The sequence below is a fragment of the Theropithecus gelada genome, chromosome 8, assembly GCF_003255815.1.
Source record: "Theropithecus gelada isolate Dixy chromosome 8, Tgel_1.0, whole genome shotgun sequence".
NCBI lineage: Eukaryota > Metazoa > Chordata > Mammalia > Primates > Cercopithecidae > Theropithecus > Theropithecus gelada.
Genome location: NC_037676.1, coordinates 18,400,451 through 18,424,706, shown reverse-complemented (window position 1 = coordinate 18,424,706; position 24,256 = coordinate 18,400,451). Strand labels below are relative to the sequence as shown.

Below are 24,256 nucleotides of genomic sequence, written 5' to 3'. Positions count from 1 at the left end.
CTTCCCTGTGATACTAGCCGGTACCCAACACTCCCTTGCTCTCATTCCCCATCCTAGGGTTCGTCCACATGGACTTATGTCACTCTTCAGCTCAGTAAAAACTGGTAAAAGAAGAAAGGTTCAGTACAATGAAGTCTGAGGTTCAACTGTTGATTTTTTGACAATCCGTCTCTCACACCTGCACTAATAGTTACGCATTATCTAGGTAAAGTGATAATCATCCGTAGGTTTAATCCTATGTACACAGACTTCGGTTCCACTCTGGCTGTCTCTGTATTAACTCATAAGGTGACTGCTAATGGGAATTAACTAAAAAGCTTGATTCGGGCTGTATTTGTATATCCAGTTTCAAAGTCTAGAAAACAAATCACAAATCAAAAGGGGTTACCTGGGCTTCCGTATCCAAAGGTAATCTTTATCCCCAAACACTGTTAAGAATATTTTGAACAACAGTTATTCTTCCCATAGTTTCGATTCATGATCTTAGAAAAGTAAATGGGGATGGGAAGATGCCAGTCCTTGTCCATCCTGCTTAAGCAACCCAATGCAGAAAGATCTTGTATATTTTTTAAAAGAGCATTGTCCTTTTATTCTAAAAGTTTATAATTTAATAACACTTATAACATGAAGGGGGAAAAAAACACTTAATCTTTCCATTCTTGAGAATGGATTCCACAAGACCCTATTCTTGCTAGACATAAAAAGAAATGTTTGCTATACAGCAAATTACTGAGGTTACAGAAATCTCAAAGGAACATTTCTTACTTCTTTCCCTCGGCATTTCTAAGACTATCAAGATAGAACAAGATGTGGAGTTTTGCTTTCAACAACTGAAAACTAGTTTATTCCATCATTGAGGGAAAAAGAAAAATGTTTTTAGTTTCAGCAGTACTTTCTTCTCATTCAGGATTCAGTCTCTTGCAGAAATTCTAACACTGACTTACAGACACACTGAATGTGCAGGAAGCAAAGGAGGAAGTATGAAAATAAAACTACACGTGGCATTTACAGCAGAGAGGATATATTACCGAAACTACAATGAGGATTGAAGGAGAGAAGCAAGATTTATGAGCTATTTAAAAATCATAAATGGTCACTAATTTGGCATTTTCATCTGGGCCAACCTGGAATTTTAGTAACATCTTGTGGGTTCAGGGGAGTATGGTGGAGACCAACCACTCCCACCATCATTTCTTGGGACAGGTGTGTTCTTAGAGGGACTACACCTGGCTATTAATACTTTGTGTTGTGTAAGTAATGAGGATTGCATAGGAGGGCTTCATAGGTCGTTTATAAATAAAAAGTCTGTAGTTTTTCCTGAAGAATTTTTCTAACCCAGCACAATTTTAATTAAGCACAGCTGTTTTTTTTTTGTTTTTTTTTTTTGAGATGGAATTTCGCTCTTGTCGCCCAGGCTGGAGTGCAATGGCGCGACCTTGGCTCACTGCAGCCTCCGCCCCCTGAGTTCAAGCAGTTCTCCTGCCTCAGCCTCCCAAGTAGCTGGGATTATAGGCGCCCACCGCCACACCCAGATAATTTTTTTTTTTTTTTTTTTTTTTTGTATTTTTAGTAGAGACGGGGTTTCACCATGTTGGCCAGGCTGGTCCTGAACTCCTGGCCTTAGGTGATCTGCCTGCCTTGGCCTCCAAAAGTGCTGAGATTACAGGTGTGAGCCACCACACCTGGCCACACAGCTGTTCTTAATTAAAGCCACTCTGTGACTAATCAGAAACGTATAGAATCACCCCATAAATTTTTGAAAGGAAAAGATACCATGAATGAGACTTTTGTCCAGTGAAAAAGTTGCAAATGTGACAAAAATACCCCAATTTAAGCAAAGTGTTTTTAAGAAACGTAGTTAAGGAAATGCGAGTTTTTCAAAAGATAACCCAGAATCAAACTGACTGTCAAAACAGAGACCAGGTTCAAAGTCCTTTGCATTAAAGTTTTGATAGGTATAGACATTTACAAATACTTCATACAAAGACACAAAAGGTGAGCACTCAGCGTGGAAGAGCAAAAGAGAGCATGCTTACTTGATCAGCATTCCTTGATTGGGTAGTAATTCCAGATGAATTTTCCCACCTTCCTGAGTTCTCAAGTAGGCAAATTCCTCCAGCATATCAATATCTGCAGGCCAGATTCAGGTTAACCACAGGTAAAAACAGGTGCCAGTTCTCTCTGATGAGGAAATGGGGTCTCGGCAGTTGAGTAACGTGCCCATTGCCACCCCACTAACTGCAGACTCTGTATTTGACCCCAGATCTGTCTGACTCCAAAACCTCATTCTTATACCCACCAAGCTCCCTCGCACAGATAACTCTTGGCAGGAGATGTGCCAGGCTAAAGAGCATGAGGGCAACATGTTTTCCATATCGATGATAATTAATACTACATGATCACAAGAGCAAAATCTTTTTGTTTTCTTAATAAGAAATGAAAGAGGTGGTGAGAGTAGGGAGGATTGTTTGGTGTTACAGAACATAAAATTCATAAAAATAAAGTGATGACTTCTTCAGAGCTGGGGTGCAAGGATCTTTAGATGCATCAGAGGAGGAAGCTTCTGTGAGTCACCCAAACTTGATGCAATACGTCAATGACATTCATGTATGCATTTTTCTAGTGAAAAATATGTAACTTTCATCAGATTCTCAAAAGATATCTGTCCCAGAAAAGGTTAAAAACTGTTACTTTGGCCTGGCATGGTAGTGTACACCTGCAGTCCTAGCTACTCAAAAGGCTGAGGCAGGAGGGTCTCTTGAGCCCAGGAGTTTGAGACTGCAGTGAGCTACGATCACACCACTACACTCCAGCCTGGGTGACACAGCAAGACCCTGACTCTAAAAAAACAAAATAAAAATAAAAACTATTGCCCTGAGCACCTGAACAAGAATATCATTTATATTCCTTGTGATCCAGAAATAATGTAACAAGATAAGCAATGAAGTAAAAACACCCAAATTGATAACTAACCTTTAATTCAAAGGTCTTTCCCTAATAAACAGTGTGAAATAAACGCATTACCTAATGTCAGAAGCAGCTACCGTGCTGTGCAGCATCTCTGGTGGGTACTCATTGGTAGGTAAGATAGTTGTGGCAGGGTGCCCTAACAAGTGATCGGAGGGCACAGCCACTGTCCCCAGAGGCCACAGGAGGCATTGTTTTGATAGATGGAAGAAGAGGAACTATTAGTATTATATTCCATGGCTAAACCAGGCAAGCCGGACCTATCAGCAACCTGTAGGCTATTACTGGAGGCATTTTGGCTACCTTCTGAGAAGTCAGCTAGCAGTGGAAAATGGAAGAGGGCGGTAAGATTCCCAATTCCTTGAATCACGTCTTTTATGACTTTCACAAGATCAACTGCCACAGCCCCGGTTTTAATCCCCATTCCTTCTCTTCGCTGCAAAATAGTAAAAATCATTATTTCTATCCGGAAGAATACATTCTTTTTGTATCATGTATTCATTCTACAGAAAATCAGAACGTGTTATGCTTAAACAAGAAAAAAGGATACTTGTAACGTAATTGAAAAAATTCTCGTATTGGAAATTTCCTTGTTGGCAAATTTTATTGACAGCTTTCAGGAAAAGATTCTCGCCCCGTGGCCACTCTTGCTGAAGCAACACAATCACATGCCCCAATGCCATGTCGTCTCTGTTGTCTGTGAAAGCTCTGAGCTGCAAGACAAAGATTTATACAAGAGAGAAGGAAAGGGAAGTCACAGGGTAATCTGAAATACACCAAACATCACTTTCCAAAAACATGCTGTCTATGCAAATGTGTGATAAAGGTCATTAGAGTAAGAAGGAAACAAAGGCAAAACGAAATGGCTGGTAAACATCACAGCGGCCTTCTAAGGAAGGTGGATTCTAACCAAAGAAGCCTCAGGCTCCCTCTGGGCTGTGCACAGCCGCTGGCAGTGTGTGTAGATGGGAGTTGGACATGGATGGGCCTGAAGCTTTTGCATATGGGAATCAGGGGTAGAGAACTTTGACTGATCCTGTGTAACGGAGAAATAAATCTGGAGATTTCTTTGAAGGGGAGCAGATGGGAGCAGAAGGTGGGCAAGAGATAGCCATCTAGGAGAGAACTGTTTGCAGAGAACATGGGATTGGGGAGAAGGAAAGGCGATGAGCCACAAGGAAATAAGCAGAAGTGTGAACTAGAGAAATGGTCACAAGAGTTTTTATTTCAAATGAGCGGTTATGCATAAAATCACACTTTAAATTATTTTTGTTGCCCTAAGTGATATGGATGATGAGTTAAGTTTGGGAGTTACTGCACTGAAGTGGAGTCTCAATGTTTTACTCTCTGGCCGACAAACCTTCTAGAAACAATGAAGCCTCCCTGCTCTAAGGCTGTGCTCTACCTGCAGCCAAGGGCCTTGGTGTTCTTTCAAATCCTGGAACTTTCTCAACTGTTGGGCTGTTACTGGTGTTTATCTCTACGCCTAACATGCTTCATCTAGCACGTCTTTACAATGACAAACTCATTATCCCTCCGTGAACCCAACCGCAATTTGTATTCCCTTTCTTTGTAGCTAATGTATTTATATTGATAAAATATTTACCAAACACTACAACAGTCAAGGTTATTTGCATATCTGTCCTACCATTACACTTTTCGAGGACGGGGAGAACTTCTGACTTCTCTTTGCCTAGCGCAGTCATTATTTAATAAAGATTTGTCAATTACTAGCCCATGTGCTTTTCTAACTGTTTGGGCCGCTCTGGAAAGTACTAAAATAACAATCCTTAGCAAGGTTCTCAAGTTCTCAAGTCATGAGAATAATATTTGAAATTAAATTTTTTTCAAGCTAATCAACTTTGAGCTTACCTTAAAACAGGCTAACATTAAATGCAGGCAGTATGGCATGATAGCCTTGCTGGTACATGGCAGGAGCTTCAGATCCGAACCTAACAGAAGTCCACAATGTTAGGTTAATGCACATTATGATCAGAGAAAACAGCTTTGAAAAGCAACTGTTTAAGATGCTTTCTTTAAATAATAATAATAAAAAAACAAAGAATATGCAACAGTCACACGATTTCAAATATAGTTGAAACACAATTATACTTTGTGATGGTGAAACTGGCTTTTGATGGTCTCTAGATTTCATTTATCAATATTCTTTCCTAAACTTGCTTCCATACTTTTTATGAGAAAACATTTCAAATATACAGCAAATTATATACAGAGAATATGATACACACTGGTGTGCTCACCACTCAGCTTCAAGAAATGGTAATATTTTAATTTTAAACATTTCTAATATCAATAATCACAAAATCAGTTAAAGCCTATTGTGTATCCTTCTCTGATCCCATTCTCTTCCATCCCAGAGGTAGCCATACTTCTGAAGGCAGTGGTTGTCATTCCTATGACTGTTACACACATAGGAAACAATGGATTGTCCTGCGTGCTTTCGGTCTACTGTATAAATGGTGTCATTTTGTATGTATCCTTCTGCAAATTGCTTTTTTTACTGAACTTCATGTGGTTCAGGTTTATTAACTGACCAATATCAATACAGGTAGCTCCAGTTCATTCATTTTCAGTGTTATATAGTATTCTGTTGTCTACGTATGCTGTAATTGATGCATCCATTCTTTTTACAGTGGATATTGACATTTCCAATTTTTCACTATTACAATGATAAATATACATTCTTACATATTCTCATACATTTGTGGAAATAACTTTAAGCAACAGCTTTCAAAGCAAGATCCCGATCTTCCCTTTTTGGTCTGTGCTCTGTATGTCTGTTATCTTTCTCTGCTCAGAGGCAAGATAGCAAGAAATAAATATATTTTTTCACATGGGATCCTTTACACACATACTTACATAATGTGATATATCCAAAACAAAAGGTGCATGAAATAATAGTCTCTCTTCTTATCTGAGATGTCTTTTAAAAATATTATTAAATTCTATCTCATTAAAAAAGAAAATTTCTGGTTGAAACTCATGACCCAGTAAATGAAGACTCATAGCTTGAAAAACACTAATCTAAGGTAACAACTAGGAGGTGAGGTACATTTAATAATTAGGTAATGACATGTTCAACCTCATTATGTGAAGTTGGTTTCCAGAATAGTTGCATGACTTTACACCCCTCCCAGAAGCACCTGGCACTGTGTTCCTTCACACCCTAACAGTCATTGCCTCTTCAATTTTTGCATTCTGATGTGTGTGAAATGGTAGCTTATTGTTTTATTCAGAATTGCCCATATGACAAAAGGCTGAGAATCTTTCCAAATAGTTTTTGGCCATGTGGATTTCTGCTCCTCTGAATCTGTTGTTCCTGTCCTTTGCCTGTTTTTCTATGGGGATTGGATAATTGCTTCCTATTGGTCTGGAGGAGCTCTTGCAAAACTCTGGATACTAAGTTTTTGTTGATTTTGTGTGATAGACAATTTTCTGGCAATCTATGGCTTATCTTTTCACTTTGATTGTAATAGCCTTTGTTGGTATTTTAATTTTAATGTGATCAAATTTACTAATCTTTCTATTTTTAAATTTTCTTCTAAAAGTTTAGAAGTTTTGGAGTTTTTGCTGTCACATTTCAACCTTAAAATTTACAGGATGTCTATGTAGTGTGAAGGAGGGGATCTCATTTTTTTATTGTCGTTTTTTACATTTGAATAAAAAATTGTTCTAGTACCACTTACTGAATAAATTCATTCTTCCCCCACTGAATTTTAATGTCATCTATTTCTCAGTTTTCTATGCTGTTCCACTGGTCAACCCCTGTGCCATTACTACCCTATCTTAATTACTAAAGCTTTAAAATAAGTCTTGAAGTCAGCTAGGTCAGTCTTATCCACCTAATAAGTTTCTGGAAGGTATATAAAGTCATGCATCCACTCTGGAAACTAACTTAGCATTACCAAGTTGAACATGTTGTTACCTAATTATATACCTTGCCTCCTAGTTGTACACCTTAGTGTTTCTCAAGCTGTGAGTCTTCATCTACAGGGTCATGAGTTTCAACCAGAAACTTTCTGTTCTACAGAAATACTTAATTTTTGAAGAAGTCTGGGCTAGATTTTTTTTTTTTAAACAATTTGTTGTAGAAAACTTCAAACATACACAAAGTAATCTGCTCCAGCACCACTGATTGAAAAGTCTTTCCTTTCCCTATTGAATTACTTTGATGCCTTCACTGAAAATCATTTGATCAAATCTATGCAGGTCTATTTTTGGATTATCCATTCTTATGTCAATATTTTGTCAACTCTGCCTTGATTATTATGCTTGTATATTAACTCTTGTTATTATGTAGTATAAGTCACATAGTTGTGTCTTTTTAAAAACTTTTGACTATTCTAGATTATATAATATTTCCACTTACATTTTAGAATCACTTTGTGAACTTCTAGCAAAAAACCTCCAAAAACCATAAAGTCTACCGTAATTTTGGTTGAAATTGCATTGAATCTACAGATACATTTGGGGAGAAATGGCACCATAATAATATTGAATCTTCTGATCTGGAAACATGATCTATTTTCAAAAATCTTTAATTTTTCTCAGAAATATTTTGTGATATTCAAAGTGGAGGTTTTGCGTGTCTTCCATTAAATTTACCTCTAAGTATTTTATGTTTTTATGATGCTATTAGAAACAGTATCTTAAAAAATTCATTTTGTAATTGCTTATTAATAGCATACAAATTGATTTTTTATACAGTAAAATGTCTTGGAACTTTTTTTTTTTTGAGACAGGCTCTCACTCTGTTGCCTAGGCTGGAGTGCAGTGGCGCAATCTTGGCTCACTGAAACCTCCGCCTCCCAGATTCAAGTGATTCTCCCACCTCAACCTCCTGAGTAACTGGGATTAAAGGCGTGTGCCATTACACCTGGCATATTTTTGTGTTTTTAGTAGAAATGGGGTTTCATCATGTTGGCTAGGCTTGTTTCAAACTCCTAGCCTCAAGTGGTCCACCTGCCTCGGCCTCCCAAAGTGTTGGGATTAGAGGCGTGAGCCACTGTGCCCAGCCTTGGGAATTTGTGGAGATTCCTTCAAGTTTTCTACACAGCCAAATATGTAACTGTGTTCGTTCTTTTGTTTTTGTTTTTTGCGACAGGGAAATCTTTCTCTGTCGCCCAGGCTGGAGTGCAGTGACGCAATCATAGCTCACCACAGCCTTGACCTGAGCTCAGGCGATCCTCCTGCCTCAGCCTCTAGAGTAGCTGGAACTACAGGTTCACACCACTAAGTCCAGCTGATTTTAAAATTTTTTGTAGAGATGGGATCTCACTTTGTTGCCCACGCTGGTTTGGGCTCCTGGGCTCAAGCAATCCTCCTGCCTCAGCCTCTTAAAGTGCTGGGATTACAGGCATTAGCCACCATGCCTGGCCAAAATATGTAACTGTGAATAAAGGTAGTCGTCTTTGTTAAATCTTTATGCCTTTATTCACTTTTCCTGCCTGCTGTACTGCCTAGAATCTCCAGATTATTGAACAGAAGTGGTGAGGGCAGACATCCTTGTATTGTTTCTAATCTTAGTGGGGGAAAGCATTCAATATTTCATGGTTAAGTTTGATGTTAAAAAATAGTTTCCTTCTATTCCTAGTTTGCTAAGATTTTTGTTATCCTGAACTGATACTGAATTCTGTATGCATCTATTAAGACAGTCATGATTTTTCTCCTTCTATCTGCCAATGGAGTGAATTACACTGATTTTTTTGTTTGTTTTTGTTTTTGTTTTTTTTAAGACAGAGTCTCGCTCTGTAGCCCAGGCTGGAGTGTAGTGGCGCAATCTCAGCTCACTGCAACCTCCGTCTCCCAGATTCAAGCGATTCCTGTGCCTCAGCCCCCAGAGTAGCGGGGATTCCAGGCGCCTGCCACCATGCCCGTCTACTTTTTGTATTTCTTAGTAGAGATGGGGGTTCCACCACATTAGCCAGGATGGTCTCGATCTCCTGACCTCGTGATCCTCCCGCCTCAGCCTCCCAACGTGCTGTGATTACAGGCGTGCGCCACCGCGCCCGGCCGCTGATTTCTGTATGTTCAAACGCCTATGCATTCCTAGTATACTTGGTCATAATAGATTGTCCTTCTATATTGCTGTATTCAGTTTGCTAATATTTTGTTAAGGATTTGACACCTATTATAGTTCATGATGGACACTGGCCTTTCAAGTTCTTCTCTTGTGATACTCTTGTTTGGTTTTACTATCAGGGTTATTGTGTCAGCCTTTAAAATGAATTGAGACTCTTCCTCTATTTTCTGATAAGAGTTTGTGTAGAATTGGCACTGTTTCTTCCTAAATTCTTGATAGAATTCACCAGTGAAGCCATTTGAACCTGAATTCTTTGTGAAAGGTTTTTGATAACAAATTTAATTTCTTTAATAGCTAAGGGAACATTCTGATTTATTTATTTTCTTTCTTTCTTTCTTTTTTTTCCAGAGTCTGGTTGTGTTGCCCAGGCTAGAGCGCAGTGGTGTGATTTCGGCTCATTGCAACCTCTGCCTCTCAGGTTCAAATGCTTCTCCTACCTCAGCCTCCTGAGTAGCTGAGACTACAGGTGTGTACCACCACCTCCGGCTAATTTTTATATTTTTTGTAGAGATGGGGTTTCACCATGTTGCCCACACTGGTCTCGAGCTTCTAGGCTCAAATGATCTGCCCCCTGGTTTCCCAAAATGCTGGCATTACAGGCATGAGCCACCGTTCCTGGCAGAACATTCTGATTTTCTATTTCTTTTTTGTGTCAATTTTGGCAAATTGTGTTTAAGAAACTTTTTCATTTCATCCAAGTTGTTGAATTTATTGGCATAAAGTTTTTCATAATGTATTCTTTTACTGTCCTTTTGATTGCAGTAGGATTTGTAATGACATTCCCTTTTTCATTTCTGATATTGGTAATTTATGTTCACTTTCCTTCTGATCGATCTTGTTGGGGGTTATCAATTTTATAATATTTTTCAAAGAAAACTTCTAGTTTTATTAATGTTCTCTATTTCATTGATTTCTGCTCTTAGCATTATTCTTTCCTGTCATCTATTTTCTTCAGGTTCAATTTATGTATCTTTTTCCAACTTTTTCTTCAGGTTTAATTTATGAATCTTTTTCTAACCAACTTAGATCAGTTGTACGTTTCATTTTTCAAGCAACATGAAGCTTGAGCTGAAGCTCAGAGTGGTTTCAGAGGGATATGGTGACAGATACCTCCTCATTAATCATCTACACATTTTTCTAGAATTGTAAAGATAGGGAAAAAGAGTTCACTGAAATTTGTCAAAGAGATAACAAACTCAGGAAGTGAAGAGAGCTTTGGAAGAAAGACATTTACAGCTGCTCATGAAATCAGAGCCAAGGAAAAACGTGGAAAGGGATTAACTTTTTATACAATTTGGCAAGCCCTGCAGCAGTATTATCTCATTAGGAACTGTAAAACATTGTTCAGCCTTGGGTCCTAAAACTATTTTACTTTTCTTTTTAAATTTTTTAAGAGATGGGGTCTCACTACACTGCCCAGGCTGGTCTCAAATTCCTGGGCTCAAGCTATCCTCCCGCCTCAACTTCTCAATAGCTGAGATTACAAGTGTGAGCCACCGTGCCTGGCTTTCTAAAGCTACTTTTACAAAATAATAATAAAACATGTCACTGTACCTTTTCTGAATTTGGGCTTTACTTTTGAGGGTTCCTCCTGGGATTTGCCTCCATCTTGAATGGGTAGTACCATGTAGCACATCAGATCAAGGACTTTTTCACATGTCATCTAAAGCAGAAAAGACCAAAAAGGAACTAACTTGAAGCTTTCCGAACTGAAATCAAGTAAACAAAGGACCAAAATATTTGAAGCATACAATCAGGCAGTGTGTCCATGGAGGTCTGTATTTCTGCCTCTTTATGTGATCATTACCACTGCTCAACAGTCAATACAGAAAGAGTAAACAATAAGACTCAAATCTATGTACTAGACCTTTGAGGGAGCAATAACCCATTCTTTGCTATTAAAAAACAAAACTTAAAAATTAACCAAGCATTAAGTACTGAGGTGTTCAACAGCACAGCAGCAGCCAAAAGAAAGATGTCCCTGCCTGAAAGATACTAACTCACTGCATAGAAAAACTAACACAGAAAACATGTAGCAGAGGTCTAAGGGGTGTGATAGACAGCATAAGTTAAAATGCAGGAGAAAATACACACAGGAGAAACTAGCAGGAAAAGCTTCAGGCAGGAAGGTTATCTTGACCTAAGCCTTAAATAGAGGATTTGGAATGCAGAAAGGAGGCCTTTCAAGCAGGAGAGAAAGACACGGGGAAGGGCTATGTGTGGGTTCAGGTGATTTACCTGAGGGCCAGAGGTTTGGTCTAGGACAGAGATGAGACACTGGACGGATGCGGTGCTAGTGGAGGCGAGCCTCGAGGGCCTCTGTGCAGGCTGGCCTTGATCCAGACAGTCTGCATCACCGTTCCCCCTCTATCTACTCAAATTCTCCTAACAACAATCAGATTCCATGCAGTGAGTCTTTTATCTGTGTCAAGCAAACCCTTTTATTCTCTATTTTCCAGAGGAGGAAGTGGAGCTTTTTTTGTTTTGTTTTGTTTTATGCAAAAGGCCAGAGACATCTCTGGGTCTCTGGGTAATTTTTTTTTTTTAATTTTAAGTTCTGGGATACATGTGCCGGACGTGTAGATTTGTTACGTATATATGTGTCTTGGTGGGCCGGGCGCGGTGGCTCAAGCCTATAATCCCAGCACTTTGGGAGGCCAAGACGGGCGGATCCCGAGGTCAGGAGATCGAGACCATCCTGACTAACATGGTGAAACCCCGTCTCTACTAAAAAATACAAAAAACTGGCTGGGCGCGGTGGCGGGCGCCTGTAGTCCCAGCTACTCGGGAGGCTGAGGCAGGAGAATGGCGTAAACCCGGGAGACGGAGCTTGCAGTGAGCTGAGATCCGGCCACTGCACTCCAGCCTGGGCAACAGAGCGAGACTCTGTCTCACAAAAAAATAAATAAATAAAAATATGTGTCTTGGTGGTTTGCTGCACCCATCAACCCATCATCTAGGTTTTAAGTCCTGCATGCATTAGGTATTTGTCCTAACGCTCTCCCTCTCCTTGCCCCCGACCCCCTGACAGGCCCTAGTGTATGATGTTCCCCTCCCTGTGTCCAAGTGTTCTCACTGTTGAACTCTCAGAAGTGGGGATTTAAACCCATGCTTCCCAACCCTTTTCATGTTGTGGCATACCCTGAAGGTAATTTGTGTGTGGCTGCTCAGGGTTGGCAGCAATTGACTTTGGGTGGCCCCAGCAGCCCTAGGTCATGGCTGACTGCCCCAAAGGCTGCAGGATCCATATACTGGCACCTCTAGAACCCACCTAGGCCCACAGGGTTGTGAAGCTCTAGTTTAGAGAGATGGGCAGCCTGGTAGTTGAAAAGTTGAACTCTAGAGTTGGATAGGCCCGGGTAAGGTAACCTGCCAATGTCACAGAGCTGGCCAGGACTTGTACTCCAGAGCTATGAGCTGCCATCCTTCGATGCCCATCTCCAGCCAATCTTTTCTATAAATCTTTCCTTGACTCTTTGGACCCAACAAAGAAAATGCCCTTCCCCGAATGTCTATTGTGTCTATGACTGAGGACTACCAACTAATATTTGATTTTTTTCATTGTCTTATACAAATACACTTTTTTCCCTAACTCAAACCATATGGCCCTGAATGCAGGGATCCCATATTCCCCACACCCTGCTTCTACTCCCCAGCCAACAGCAGGGTTCAACACTGAGCACCAAGAAAGCCAACACTTCAATTAAGTGGAATGATGAAAGCAGTATTTTAGAAAGCAGTGACCATAATTTTATAGGGTTGGAAAAAGGGTTATAGGCCAAAAACTTAGTTAAAAGGCATGGATTTGGGTGGTGACAATAGAAATACAAGGTAATATAGCAAAGAGATTATTATCACACTGGAAGAATCAAAAGGATTTGCTAGAGTAGGAGTCCACGAAGACTTGAAAGTTTTGTGTCTAAGGGCCAGTACTATGGTCTGAATGTCTATGTTCCCACCGAAATTTGTAAGTTGAAACCTAACCCCCAATGTGAGGGCATCAGGAGGGAGAGCCTTTGGGAGGTGAGTGGATGATGAGAGCAAAACCCTCATGAATGGGATTTGTGCCCTTATCAGAGAGACTCTCGAGTGCGCTCTTGTCCCTTCTGTGAACTAGGAAATGGGACCTCACCAGACACTGAATCTGCTGACGCCTTGACCTTGCAGTTCCCAGCCTCCAGAACTATGAGAAATAAACTCCTTTTGTTTACAAGCCCCCCACTTTTTGGTATTTGGTTATAGCAACCCAAGCAGACTAAGACAGCCAGAGAACTAAGGACACTTACATCTGGACATATTGAGTCTGGGCTAAAGACAGGAAGGCAGGAAGTCCGACATTACCCATAGGTCTAATAGTGATAAACTCAGAGGCTGGAACTAAGCCCTCAAAGGGAATGAGTCTGTCTTGTTTAATCTAGACGAGTCTGTCTTGTTTAGTAGTTTATATTGCCTACTACAATGAAGTAGTACGCGGTATAGCTAATTCTACGTGAGATACGTATGTCGGTGTAAATACGTGCTGCCTTTTAAGTTCTTAAAAGGAATTAATTAAAACTTAGAGTTAAGTAACTGATGGATAATTATATAAATAATGGTGGAAAAGCATTTTCAATTTTGAATGCTCTACACATTCTCCAACTGTTGCTTTCTAAAGATCATCAGGATAAATTAATAATCATATTTCAGAGTTCAAGTTACAAAAAATTTAGGGTTTATAATCACAAAGTGATCAACAACATCTAGAGAGGTGAGAAGAAATCAGTTTGTTGTGTTATGCTGTGGCCTTGAGTTTATACAGTCCTTGAATACACAACAACATGGTTATCATTTTAATTGAATTCAAACACTTATTGTACTGTGGTAGGTGTCATGAGAGTCCAAAGATAAAAACACAGTCACCACCCTGTAGTAGGAAGGGCTCAAAACCTCCTGGAGGAAACACACTCATTTATAAATCTGCTCCTGCCACACGCCTATCAGGTGTTATCACCATTTATTTTATTTATTTATTTTTTTTGAGACAGAGTCTCGCTCTGTCGCCCAGGCTGGAGTGCAGTGGTGCAATCTTGGCTCACTGCAACCTCTCCCTCCCAGGTTCAAGTGATTCTCCTGCCTCAGCCTCCCAAGTAGATGGCATTACAGGTGCCCGCCACTACACCCAACTCATTTTTGTATTTTAATAGAGATGGGGTTTCACCACGTTGGCCAGGCTGGTCTCGAACTCCTGACCTCAGGTGATCTGCCAGCCTCAGCCTCCCAAAGTCCTGGGATTATAGGCGTGAGCCACCGCGCCTGGCATGTTATTACCATTTAAAGAGAGAATCTGAGATTTGAGTAAGCTAAATATAAATCTTCCATTTCCCACTTAATAATGGCCTTGTTTTTCCAAGTACAATGGAACAGGCAAGAGTGTAATAATAATAAAAAGAAAAATAATAAAAAGAAAAATCCTCCAACAAATGGAACAATGAACAAGAAACTTAAAACGTACTGATGCCTTATTTCAGGGAAGCTGTAGTAAAGAGAAAATTAAGTAAAACAAAATCATTGTGATATTCACTAGCAGATTAAGTAATAAGTCTAGGCAGAATGATCAAATTGAAACAAACGTGCACTGAATGAAAAGCCACGCTAGGAAAGGAGAAAGCCCAGGTGGCCCCGTGTACCTGCGGCCAGCATGTGTGCAGTACTCACCCTGTACTCCCCTAGCGCAAAGTGGCAGGTCGCCAGCTGGATGAGTGCCCTCTGATGCTCCAGGGTCCCCTGCCCTGTGATCTGTGGCTGAGAAATGGATCCCTGGAGAGCTGCTAAGTGATGCAGGCTGGCTATCGCCTTTTTATATTGACCCTAAGAAAGATGGAATAGAAAGGAGGGGAAAAACATCGCCATTAAAAAAATAAATTTAAAAAATGCCCTTAACAGAGTTCATGAAGCAACGAACAAGCAACTTACAAAGATGGTAGCTTGGTTCCCTCATCTGAGGAAGAAATGGAGACTTGGCAATAGAACCAAATCAACTTAATTAAAGCCAGGTGAGAGTTCTTTATGGCGGTACTTTATAAGGATGGAGATTTTTCTTTCTGGTCTTAGGTCTTAAGACTAAAGAAAATAACCAAGCCCTTTGACCCAGCACATTCTGGATATAACATTTCTTTAGAAATATTTTACTACAAGCACCACTTCTCCTTTTTGAAGGATGGAAGCAGCAACCTGCCCATTCCAACAACACCTCATTGGTGAATTATCGACTCTCTCGGTTCTAGGTCTAAGATGCTGGAGAACAGTACGGCCAGGCAGACTCCACCAGCAGAGAGAGAAGGAGGGTGAGAAGTAATCCTCTTTTACCGAAAAGTAACAGAGAGGTGTGATTGGATATACCAAAAGTAACACAGAAGGTACAGGCTTGTCATTTTGAAGTGTTTGTTTCGTTTTGTTTTTGATATAAGGTCTCACTGTCACCCAGGCCAGAGTGCAGTGATGCTATCATGGCTCAATGCAGTCTTGACTTCCTGGGCTCAAGTGATCCTCCCGCCTCAGCCTCCTGAGTAGCTGGAACTATAGGCACATGCCACCACACTTAGGGCTAAGTTTTTTATTTTGTAGAGACAGGGTCTCACTATGCTGCCAGGGCTGGTCTTGAACTCCTGGGCTCAAGCAATCCTCCCACCTCGACCTCCCAAAGTGCTGGGATTGCAGGCGTGAGCCACGGCACCCGGCCCAGAGTTATTTTGAAAGGAAAATGGACCATACCCCCTCAGCCACTGAAGACAGAACAGGTGTCAGCAGGCAGTAGACTAGCCCAAGAGGGAACATGACGCATTCTGCAAGGGAAAGCTGGTTTGCCACCACAGCCATCCTGTACAGACACAGGTACCTAAAATATGTGTAATACGCTACCTGATAGATGATCATATCGGTGAGGAAGATTCTTAACCAAAGCCAAGTATCCGTCTTCCAGGCCAAGCAAATCCTTGTAAATTCTGAGTGAGAAGTCAAGAACAAATTTACCAAATATATGTAGCGCAGACGCAGAAAACAAACAAATCCAGTAAGAGAGAACAGAGACAAACTACCAAAAATGCATAGCAAGTTTGACTTTGATTTCTAAAACACTGCTCTAGAATTTCAAGTAGAGAAGAAACACACAACACTTTTCAGTAATACACAAGCAATATTTTGCAGACGCTAACAACTTACTGAGCACATACCAGGTGGCAAGAACTATTTAACATGCTTTTCATGCATTTCTTCATTTATCTTTTAAACTACTTTGCTTTCCCCAAAACAAGGTCCCATTTTATTTTTATTTTATCTTATTTTTAGAGACATTCTCTCTGTCACCCAGGCTGGTAGTACAGTGGCCCTAACATGGGTCATTGCAGCCTCGACCTTCCAGACTCAAGCAGTCCTCCTACCTCAGCCTCCTGAATAGCTGGGACTACAGGCACATGCCACCATACTTGGCCAATTTTTGTTTTTGTTTTTTTATACAGACGGGTTTTTGCCATATTGCCCAGGTTGGTCTCTGACTCCTGAGCTCAATGATCCACCTGCCTCAGCTTCCCAAAGCGCTGGGATTACAGGCATGAGCCATCCTGCCTGGCCCATTTTATTTTGACCTAATTAAAATAACAAACATACAATGACACTAAAAGGTTTTATTCATTTTTTAAAAAATCAATTTCTAACTAAAGGAAAGATCCCCTCTAGAACTGTCACATATGTGTTCACAATCCCACATGTAACAAAGAGAAACTGAACAGTGCTAAATTTACTTAGAAAAGATGACACAGCACATCTGGCCAAGGGCTCTGTATGACACATGACTGCAGCCAGGGGATGAATATCCACGGGCTAAAAGTAAAATAAGGGGCCCCGATTCCAGAGTGTAGTAAGGATACCTTAGTTAGCAAACAGTTAGTGATTTCTAAGCAATGTCAAAATACCCAGTATACTCAAAGGAAAATAGGCTTCCTATAGTTTTTGGCAGACAATGGAGTTAATGCAGATAAAAACAGCAATACGGCCGGGCACGGTGGCTCATGCCTGTAATCTCAGCAGTTTGGGAGGCTGAGGCAGGCAGATCACGTGGTCAGGAGTTTAAGAACAGTCTGATCAATGTAGTGAAACCCCGTCTATACTAAAAATACAAAAAATTAGCCAGGCATGGTGGCACGCGCCTGTAATCCCAGCTACTAGGGAGGCTGAGGCAGGAGAATTGTTTGAACCCAGGAGGTGCAGGTTGAGGTGAGCCAAGATCACGCCATTGTACTCCGGCCTGGGTGAAAAAGAGTGAGACTCCATCTCAAAACAAGGAAAAAAAAAAATGCATGAACTACTGTAATCAACTTAATTTGCCATGAGTGACCTGACATTTCAAGTAGCATAATGATTTTATATAAAACATTAAACAGCACCAATGACATGTGCTTTCTTACCTTTGTCAAGGAATTCTAGGGAATAGAGCAACTCCCAGCTCTCCCTGGCCAATTTAAAGCTTTCTAACACTTCAATGGAGTTAGCAAGTTCGGCTTTATTGACTACAATGTGACGATTTCTTCCTTTCGCCGAACAGTCTTCGTCGTCTGAACTCTGCTTAAAGAATGTGGAGAACATGGTTAATTCAGTTAGAAATATAGTCATATATGGAACCATATTATTGCTGCCAGTTTTGCCCATGATATGAATTTTATATCAAAGGATACCACATACATACAATTTTTTTTGAATTTAACAATTTAGCTTTGAAAATTAATTTTTTTTTTTGTCTTTATACTCTCACACATTCCATTTTTACTTTTAAAATTGAGTGAATTTTTTTTCTGATGCTAACTTCTTATGTTTGCTTGTGGTGGTTTTGGAGCAAAGTTTAAAATTATCAGTTTTATGAAAGTCAAAAATTTAGATTTTTACCTTGAGAGACACAGCTTAAAAAGGACCTGTTTATAGTTTACTCTTTTTTTCTAATATGTGACATGATTTAATTGACTTCCAAATAATGGTTTGGTATGTACTGGGATAAAATTAAAGCTCGGGGCCGGGCGTGGAGGCTCACGCCTATAATCCCAGCACCGCGGGAGGCCAAGGAGGATGGATCACTTGAGGCCAGGAGTTCGAGACCAGCCTGGCCGACGTGGTGAAACCCAGTCTCTGCTAAAAATACAAAGTCAGCCAGGCATGGTGGCACGTACCTGTAATTCCAGCTACTTAGGAGGCTGAGGCACAAGAATCGCTTGAGCCCAGGAGGCAGAGGCTGCAGTGAACCGAGATCGCACCACTGCACTCCAGCCTGGGCGACGGAGCAAAACTCCGTCTCAACAACAACCAAATTAAAGCCTGCGTCTTCTAAGAAATAATGTCAGAGAATAACTGTTAGTTATCTTTGGTTCACTGCGCATGACTCCCCTGCACTGGTCACCCCTCTCTCGCTCTCCTCACCCAGTGCAAGGTCCTGGTCAGAAAGTACGTTTGTCTGCACTTACCTAATAATGCCCTCTGTATTTTACAATACAGATTTCTACTTTTCTTGCTTTTCATCTCAAGTAATATAAAGCCCTCAGAAAAGAGAGGGCTACAGAGCGAGGCAATTATTGGAAATACCGCTGGGTAGAGTCAGATGCTTTGCCAAAAAAAAAAAAAAAAAAAGTAAAGGTAAAACAGCTCCATTGAATTTTATTTTGCTAAGAATTTTCTGAATCTTTTAGTCCACCTAGGTCATTTTACTGATTAAATGACCCAAATTAAATTTTTCCTGCAGATCTTTACTCCACTAAGATCGTTTAAAAATACGCTCAACTATTGTCACTAAAAGCTTCAATCCTCAAGCTCATCTCAGGTAAGACGGGCAGGAAGCTGTCAGCCCCTCCCTCCGCTGCCCACCTTTCTCTCCACTTTCTGAGCTTGGTATCTTCCTGCTAGTCCCTGTGCTTGGCAGCCTTACCCTACCCCACCGTTCTGCTCCATGTACTCATCCTCCCTAAGTAATGTTTTTGCATTAGGAAAAACACACCCTTTCCAATCAAAACCTATCTACCAGGCCAGGTGTGTGGTTCACCCCTGCAATCCCATCTGTTTTGGAGGCCAAGGTGGGACGATTGCACGAGCCCAGGAATTCAAGACCAATGTGGGCAACATAGAGAGACCTTGTCTCTACCAAAGGAAAACCCCACAACCCTATCTGCCAGGTACTATTTCATCAGGGGCCTGTTGTTTGCCCAGTAATGGCAACCTAATATACACGAACATGCATGGCACTAGCGCTGCAGCTTACGAAAACATTCCTGCCTCAACATAAGATCAGGAATTTATGAAAGGACCCCAGATGTGGTGGGACTAGTGAGTTCCAAATGTTTTTAAATTTAGAGAAACTGATTTTGAAATGTGCAAGTACACTCTGAAGCACTGAGGGTGTGCTCTGAAGCAAGAATGCACCAAGTGGGGGACAGATGCCCACAGGAGAGGCCCGTCCCAGCACCAGCCACTTATGACGTCACACGTGCCTGTGATGTTAAGCTGGCTGGAGAACTGATGTGGGCCACCCCCCAACTCCAGTTGTGGGTTACCACCAGGGGCCAGTGTGATCAGATAACCTAATTACAAAAAGGAAGTCAGAAATCTGGATTGTTATGAGAAATGCTAGGTTTCTATTTTTTATTTTATTTTATTTTTATAGACAGGGTCTCCCTCTGTTGCTCGGGCTGGAGGGCCGTGGTGTGGTCATCACTCACTGGAACCTTGAATTCTTGAGCTCAAGGGGTCTTCTCATCTCAGCCTCTGAAGCAGTTGGGATGACAGGGGCATGCCACCAGCCAGCTAGTTTTTTTTTTCATTTTTTATAGAGATGGGGTCTCACTATATTGCCCAGGTGGGTCTTAAACTCCTGGGCTGGTGATCCTCCTACCTTGGCCCCCCAAAGTGCTGGGATTACAGGCGTGAGCCACTGCACCCAGCCTGGTTTCTAATTTTTAAATGCTAGGTTATTTAAACAAACAAAACACTGTGAGCAAAGCAAGATATCTCTGAGCTGAGCTCATGGGCCTTTAAGGTCTGGACCTGCATCAGGTTGGGGCAGACTCAGGGATAGAATGAAAATCAGGATGAAATCAGTTAAGACCATGAAAACAAAAATGGATGGAAATCCCAGATTGGGTGGAAGGCCGGGTTATGAGAACAGGGCTCACTAGATGAGTGCTTGACAGGCCAAAAAAAAAACCGGAAGGAAGAACAGCTGGGCCAGGTTTAAACAGCCATCCCATAGCCTGCACGCCAAACCCAGGAGGGATCAATGGGAAGTCCCGACCATCACCAGATGGTCGCCACACACCTGCTCCAGCCCAGGCACTACTCAGATGCCTGGGGTATGGTACAGGATGAGGCAGAGAAAATGCTAGGCCCCATGGAGCTTGTACTCTAGTGAAGAAGTAAACCAGTCAGTGAATAAACAAGAAAACACAGATAGCAAGGAGGATGCCGCAGAGAATTAAAACAGAGGAATAAAAAGAGAGACCCGGACAGCTACTTCAGATGGGTGTTCAGGAGAAGCCTCAGAGGGAGATTCGTTTGGGCTGGGACCAAGTGACAAGGACCTAGCAGCGCAGAGGTCCGAGGGAAAAGCACTGTAACCACAGAGCACAGCCTTGACGGGCTTGGGGCACTGCTTGGTCAGGTTAGGACTGACGACTCTTCACGTTCTCGGGCTTCTTGCATCTTTGTGCAAACTTTTCCCTCTCAACAAAATCTACCTCCCAATTCCAGCGGACAAAACCCTTCATCTTTCAGCACTGATTTCAGTGTTGACCTCCTTCATGAAATCTTTTCTGCATCTGCCCACAGGCTGTTCCTGCTGCCCTGCACACCTCAGAGCTTTCCATTCTGAAGCCGGTACCCCACACTGCACCCTGCTCTAGAGGCCCGATGCCATGTTGGTTTTGTTTTTTAAACGGAATCAATGCCATTCAGTCAAAACATGTGTAAGGAATGTATACCATGGGTTCTCCACCTCATCACTGACCTTTTGGTCAGTACACTGTGAAGTACTCAGCAGCATCCCTGGCCCCTCCCCACCAAGCTGTGACAACCAAAAATGTCTCCAGACATTGCCAAATGTCCCCTAAAGGGCAAATCACCTCCAGTGGAGAACCACTGACTTAGTAATTATTAATATATCATACAATTTTAAAACGCAAGCTTTATCGATTTAGCTCCAAAGCCACATTTTACAAAGATTCATCTCTAGCAAACCGTCCCATCCAATCTGTTAATAAGTATATTTGAAAGCCTTACCATGGTTTTTTCTCTTCCTTCAGCTAGTTTCCTCTTTTTATGGATGTGTTTATTACGATCAATTTCTACATCACCATACACGTTCGATACATCTTCGAGAAGAACCAGTGGAACTTGGCTCGGGGCATTAGGACCTAAGGATGGGGAAAAACACCAACACTTACAAAGGCAGCAAGGATGCCGGGCGCGGTGGCTCATGCCTATAATCCCAGCACTTTGGGAGCCTGAGGTGGGTGGATTGCTTGAGCTTGGGAGTTTGAAACCAGCCTGGGCAATATGGCGAAACCCTGTCTCTACTAAAAATACAAAACATTAGCCAGGCATGGTCTGTAGTCGCAGCTACGCGGGAGGCTGAGGCAGGAGAATTGCTTGAACTCGGGAGGCGGAGGTTGCAGTGAGCCGAGATCACACCGCTGCACTCCAACCTGGGCAACAGAGCAAGACTTAAAAAATAAATAAAAAAATAATTTAAAAATGCAGCTAGGAAAAGGATACTTAAAACAAGGGAGAAGCTTACTCAACTGTCTTGACAAAAGTCATTAAAAATATGTTCAGTGTGATCTCAATTAGGTAAACAAACAAGTAGATGCACAGAAAAAAAAGACTGTAAAGATATATACCAAATTGTTAAAGACTTCCTGTCAGTAGTGGAATACAAGTGACAGTTCCTTCTTTGTATTTGTTATGTATCTGCAAATTTTTTATAATGATCATGAGTCATTAAAGTACCATAAAAAGACTACCAAATTATACTTACATTATAGTTACAAATTCCAAACAAAATCTAAATATATGTGATATTATAAGGCAATACATAAAAACAAATGCTGTATTATACTGGAAGGATTGTGGGTGATTTCACTCTTATTTCCAGTTTTCAAATTTTCTACAGTATATTTATGCATACACTCTATATATAAAATGGATATTTTACTGAATAAATCTTTGCCTATTGTGATGTCTTCATGAAATCTACTTAAATATGTTGTTACATCTACTGGTTTTTTCTTTTTTTTTTTTTTAGATGGAGTCTTGCTCTGTCGCCCAGGCTGGAGTGCAAGGTGCAACCTCACCTCACTGCAGCCTCTGCCTACTGGGTTCAGGCGATTCTCCTGCCTCAGCCTCCCAAGTAGCTGGGATTACAGGTGCTCTCAATCATGCCCGGCTAATATTTGTATTTTTAGTAGAGATGGGGTTTCACCATATTGGCCAGGCTGGTCTCAAACTCCTGACCTCAAGTGATCCGCTGGCCTCACCTCCCAAAGTGCTGGGATTACAGGCGTGAGCCACCGTGCCCAGCCTGCCGTTATTTTCAAAATAGTGGCATTTGATATCTGTATTTAGTTGTGCAGTACCATTATGCCCTTTGATATAGAAACTTTTAATGAAACATACTTACATAAAAACTACCAATTAAGCCAAACTAAACAAAACCAAATCACCAACTATAAAAAGGACTGGTACCGCCCCACAGTTATTCGGATCCAACAATAGTGGATAAGCACTTTCATCTTCCTTACCATCCCCACAGTATGAACCGGCTTTTTGGACACTGTAAAATTTGCAAACCAACCTTGGAAGAGAGACGGCTGTATGCTGTTGACATATTGGAACGCATTCTTAAAGAAGACCAGCATGGTGGAATACACCACTTGGTTTTTATATTTCGCATGTGCTTCACTATCAAAGTTGTTCATGTATCTGCAGAGATCCTTCATTCTATGCAAAATATCTCCATAGCTTCTAAAAAAGAAGGAGTGATGAAACTTACTCGATTACTCTGGGCTGGTCAGCAAAAAGTCTAAAGGAAAGCTCTGGTGGTGCCATTACATGTACCGAATGTTGCTCTAGGCATGTAAAACTATTCTTTATTGTCCAAGATAAATGGTAACTTTTCCCTTCTGAATTAGGGTGGTGATCAAGATTTCATGACACAAACATGCTAAGTAGCTTTTCTCTGAAGTAGCAAGAAGTTCAAACACAACATCGTCTTAAGAGTTCATATTTCAGTAAGAAATCTGTTTTTTTTTTCTTTTTCTTTTTTGGAGACAGTGTCTCACTCTGTCGCCCAGGCTGGAGTGCAGTGGTGTGATCTTGGCCTATCGTAGCCTTCGCCTCCCGACGAAGTGATTCTCTCACCTCAGCCTCCCAAGTAGCTGGGACTACAGGCACGCACCACCATGCCTGGCTAACTTTTGTATTTTTAGTAGACATGGGGTTTCATCATGTTGGCCAGGCTGGTCTCAAACTCCTGACCTCAAGTGATCTGCCCACCTCAGCCTCCCAAAGCACTGGGATTACAGGTGTGAGCCACTGTGCCCAGCCAGAAATCTTCTGATAAAATGAAAAACCATCCTCTTTTGCATAAGTATTGAGTGTCACAAAATTTGCCCAAAAACTATACCTATGCATATTACAGTTTTAAAAAGCATGTTTTCGTTTTTATAAGGATCCAAAAGAATCAATAGGCAATTCTGGAAATAAGCTATTTATTACCGTCTTCCTTTATCCATCTGCCATTCACATCTCATTCCAACAACATTTAAAATCTTAAACAACCTCTCCCAAGGGTCCACGATCTGGGATGATTTTTCGGTCAGCCCTTCTATTATATACTTCTGAGAGCTACGTTTGCTAGGTGACATTAAATCAGATGTATCCTGGGCACCTGAGATGGAAGAAAAAAGGAACCTACAGTTAACATTATGACTTATTGTTGACGTGGTACCTGATGAAGAAAGTCTGACTCCCCATGAAAACGCACAGAGCACAGAATTCCAACACATCTATGTTTTGCTCAAGGACCGACAACAGGCCACTGGTATAAGCAAGAAGTAATTTGCACTACTTCATCATGGTACATGTATGATGTTCCATGCAATAATGTTACAGCTCAGCCAGAAG

At 41.2% G+C, this 24,256-nt stretch overlaps 1 protein-coding gene across 18 annotated transcripts in view; it reads right to left on the bottom strand.

The window, feature by feature from the left end:
• INTS10 (integrator complex subunit 10) overlaps positions 1-24,256 on the bottom strand; it is a 35,649-nt gene that overhangs the window by 4,210 nt on the left and 7,183 nt on the right. For 8 of the 18 annotated variants that reach the window (XM_025393890.1, XM_025393891.1, XM_025393895.1 and 5 more), the window contains 10 exons: positions 23,849-24,020; positions 22,926-23,095; positions 21,353-21,486; positions 17,509-17,662; positions 15,968-16,050; positions 14,765-14,917; positions 10,625-10,733; positions 4,840-4,919; positions 3,518-3,680; positions 2,037-2,130 (listed from right to left, as the gene is read on the bottom strand). In XM_025393890.1, the coding sequence (XP_025249675.1) occupies positions 2,037-2,130; positions 3,518-3,680; positions 4,840-4,919; positions 10,625-10,733; positions 14,765-14,917; positions 15,968-16,050; positions 17,509-17,662; positions 21,353-21,486; positions 22,926-23,095; positions 23,849-24,020 (1,312 nt within the window). Of the gene's footprint in view, positions 1-388; positions 529-2,036; positions 2,131-3,517; positions 3,681-4,839; positions 4,920-10,624; positions 10,734-14,764; positions 14,918-15,967; positions 16,051-17,508; positions 17,666-21,352; positions 21,487-22,925; positions 23,096-23,848; positions 24,021-24,256 lie in introns of all 18 variants that reach the window. The other 10 variants (XM_025393881.1, XM_025393889.1, XM_025393887.1 and 7 more) reach the window with 6 other exon arrangements.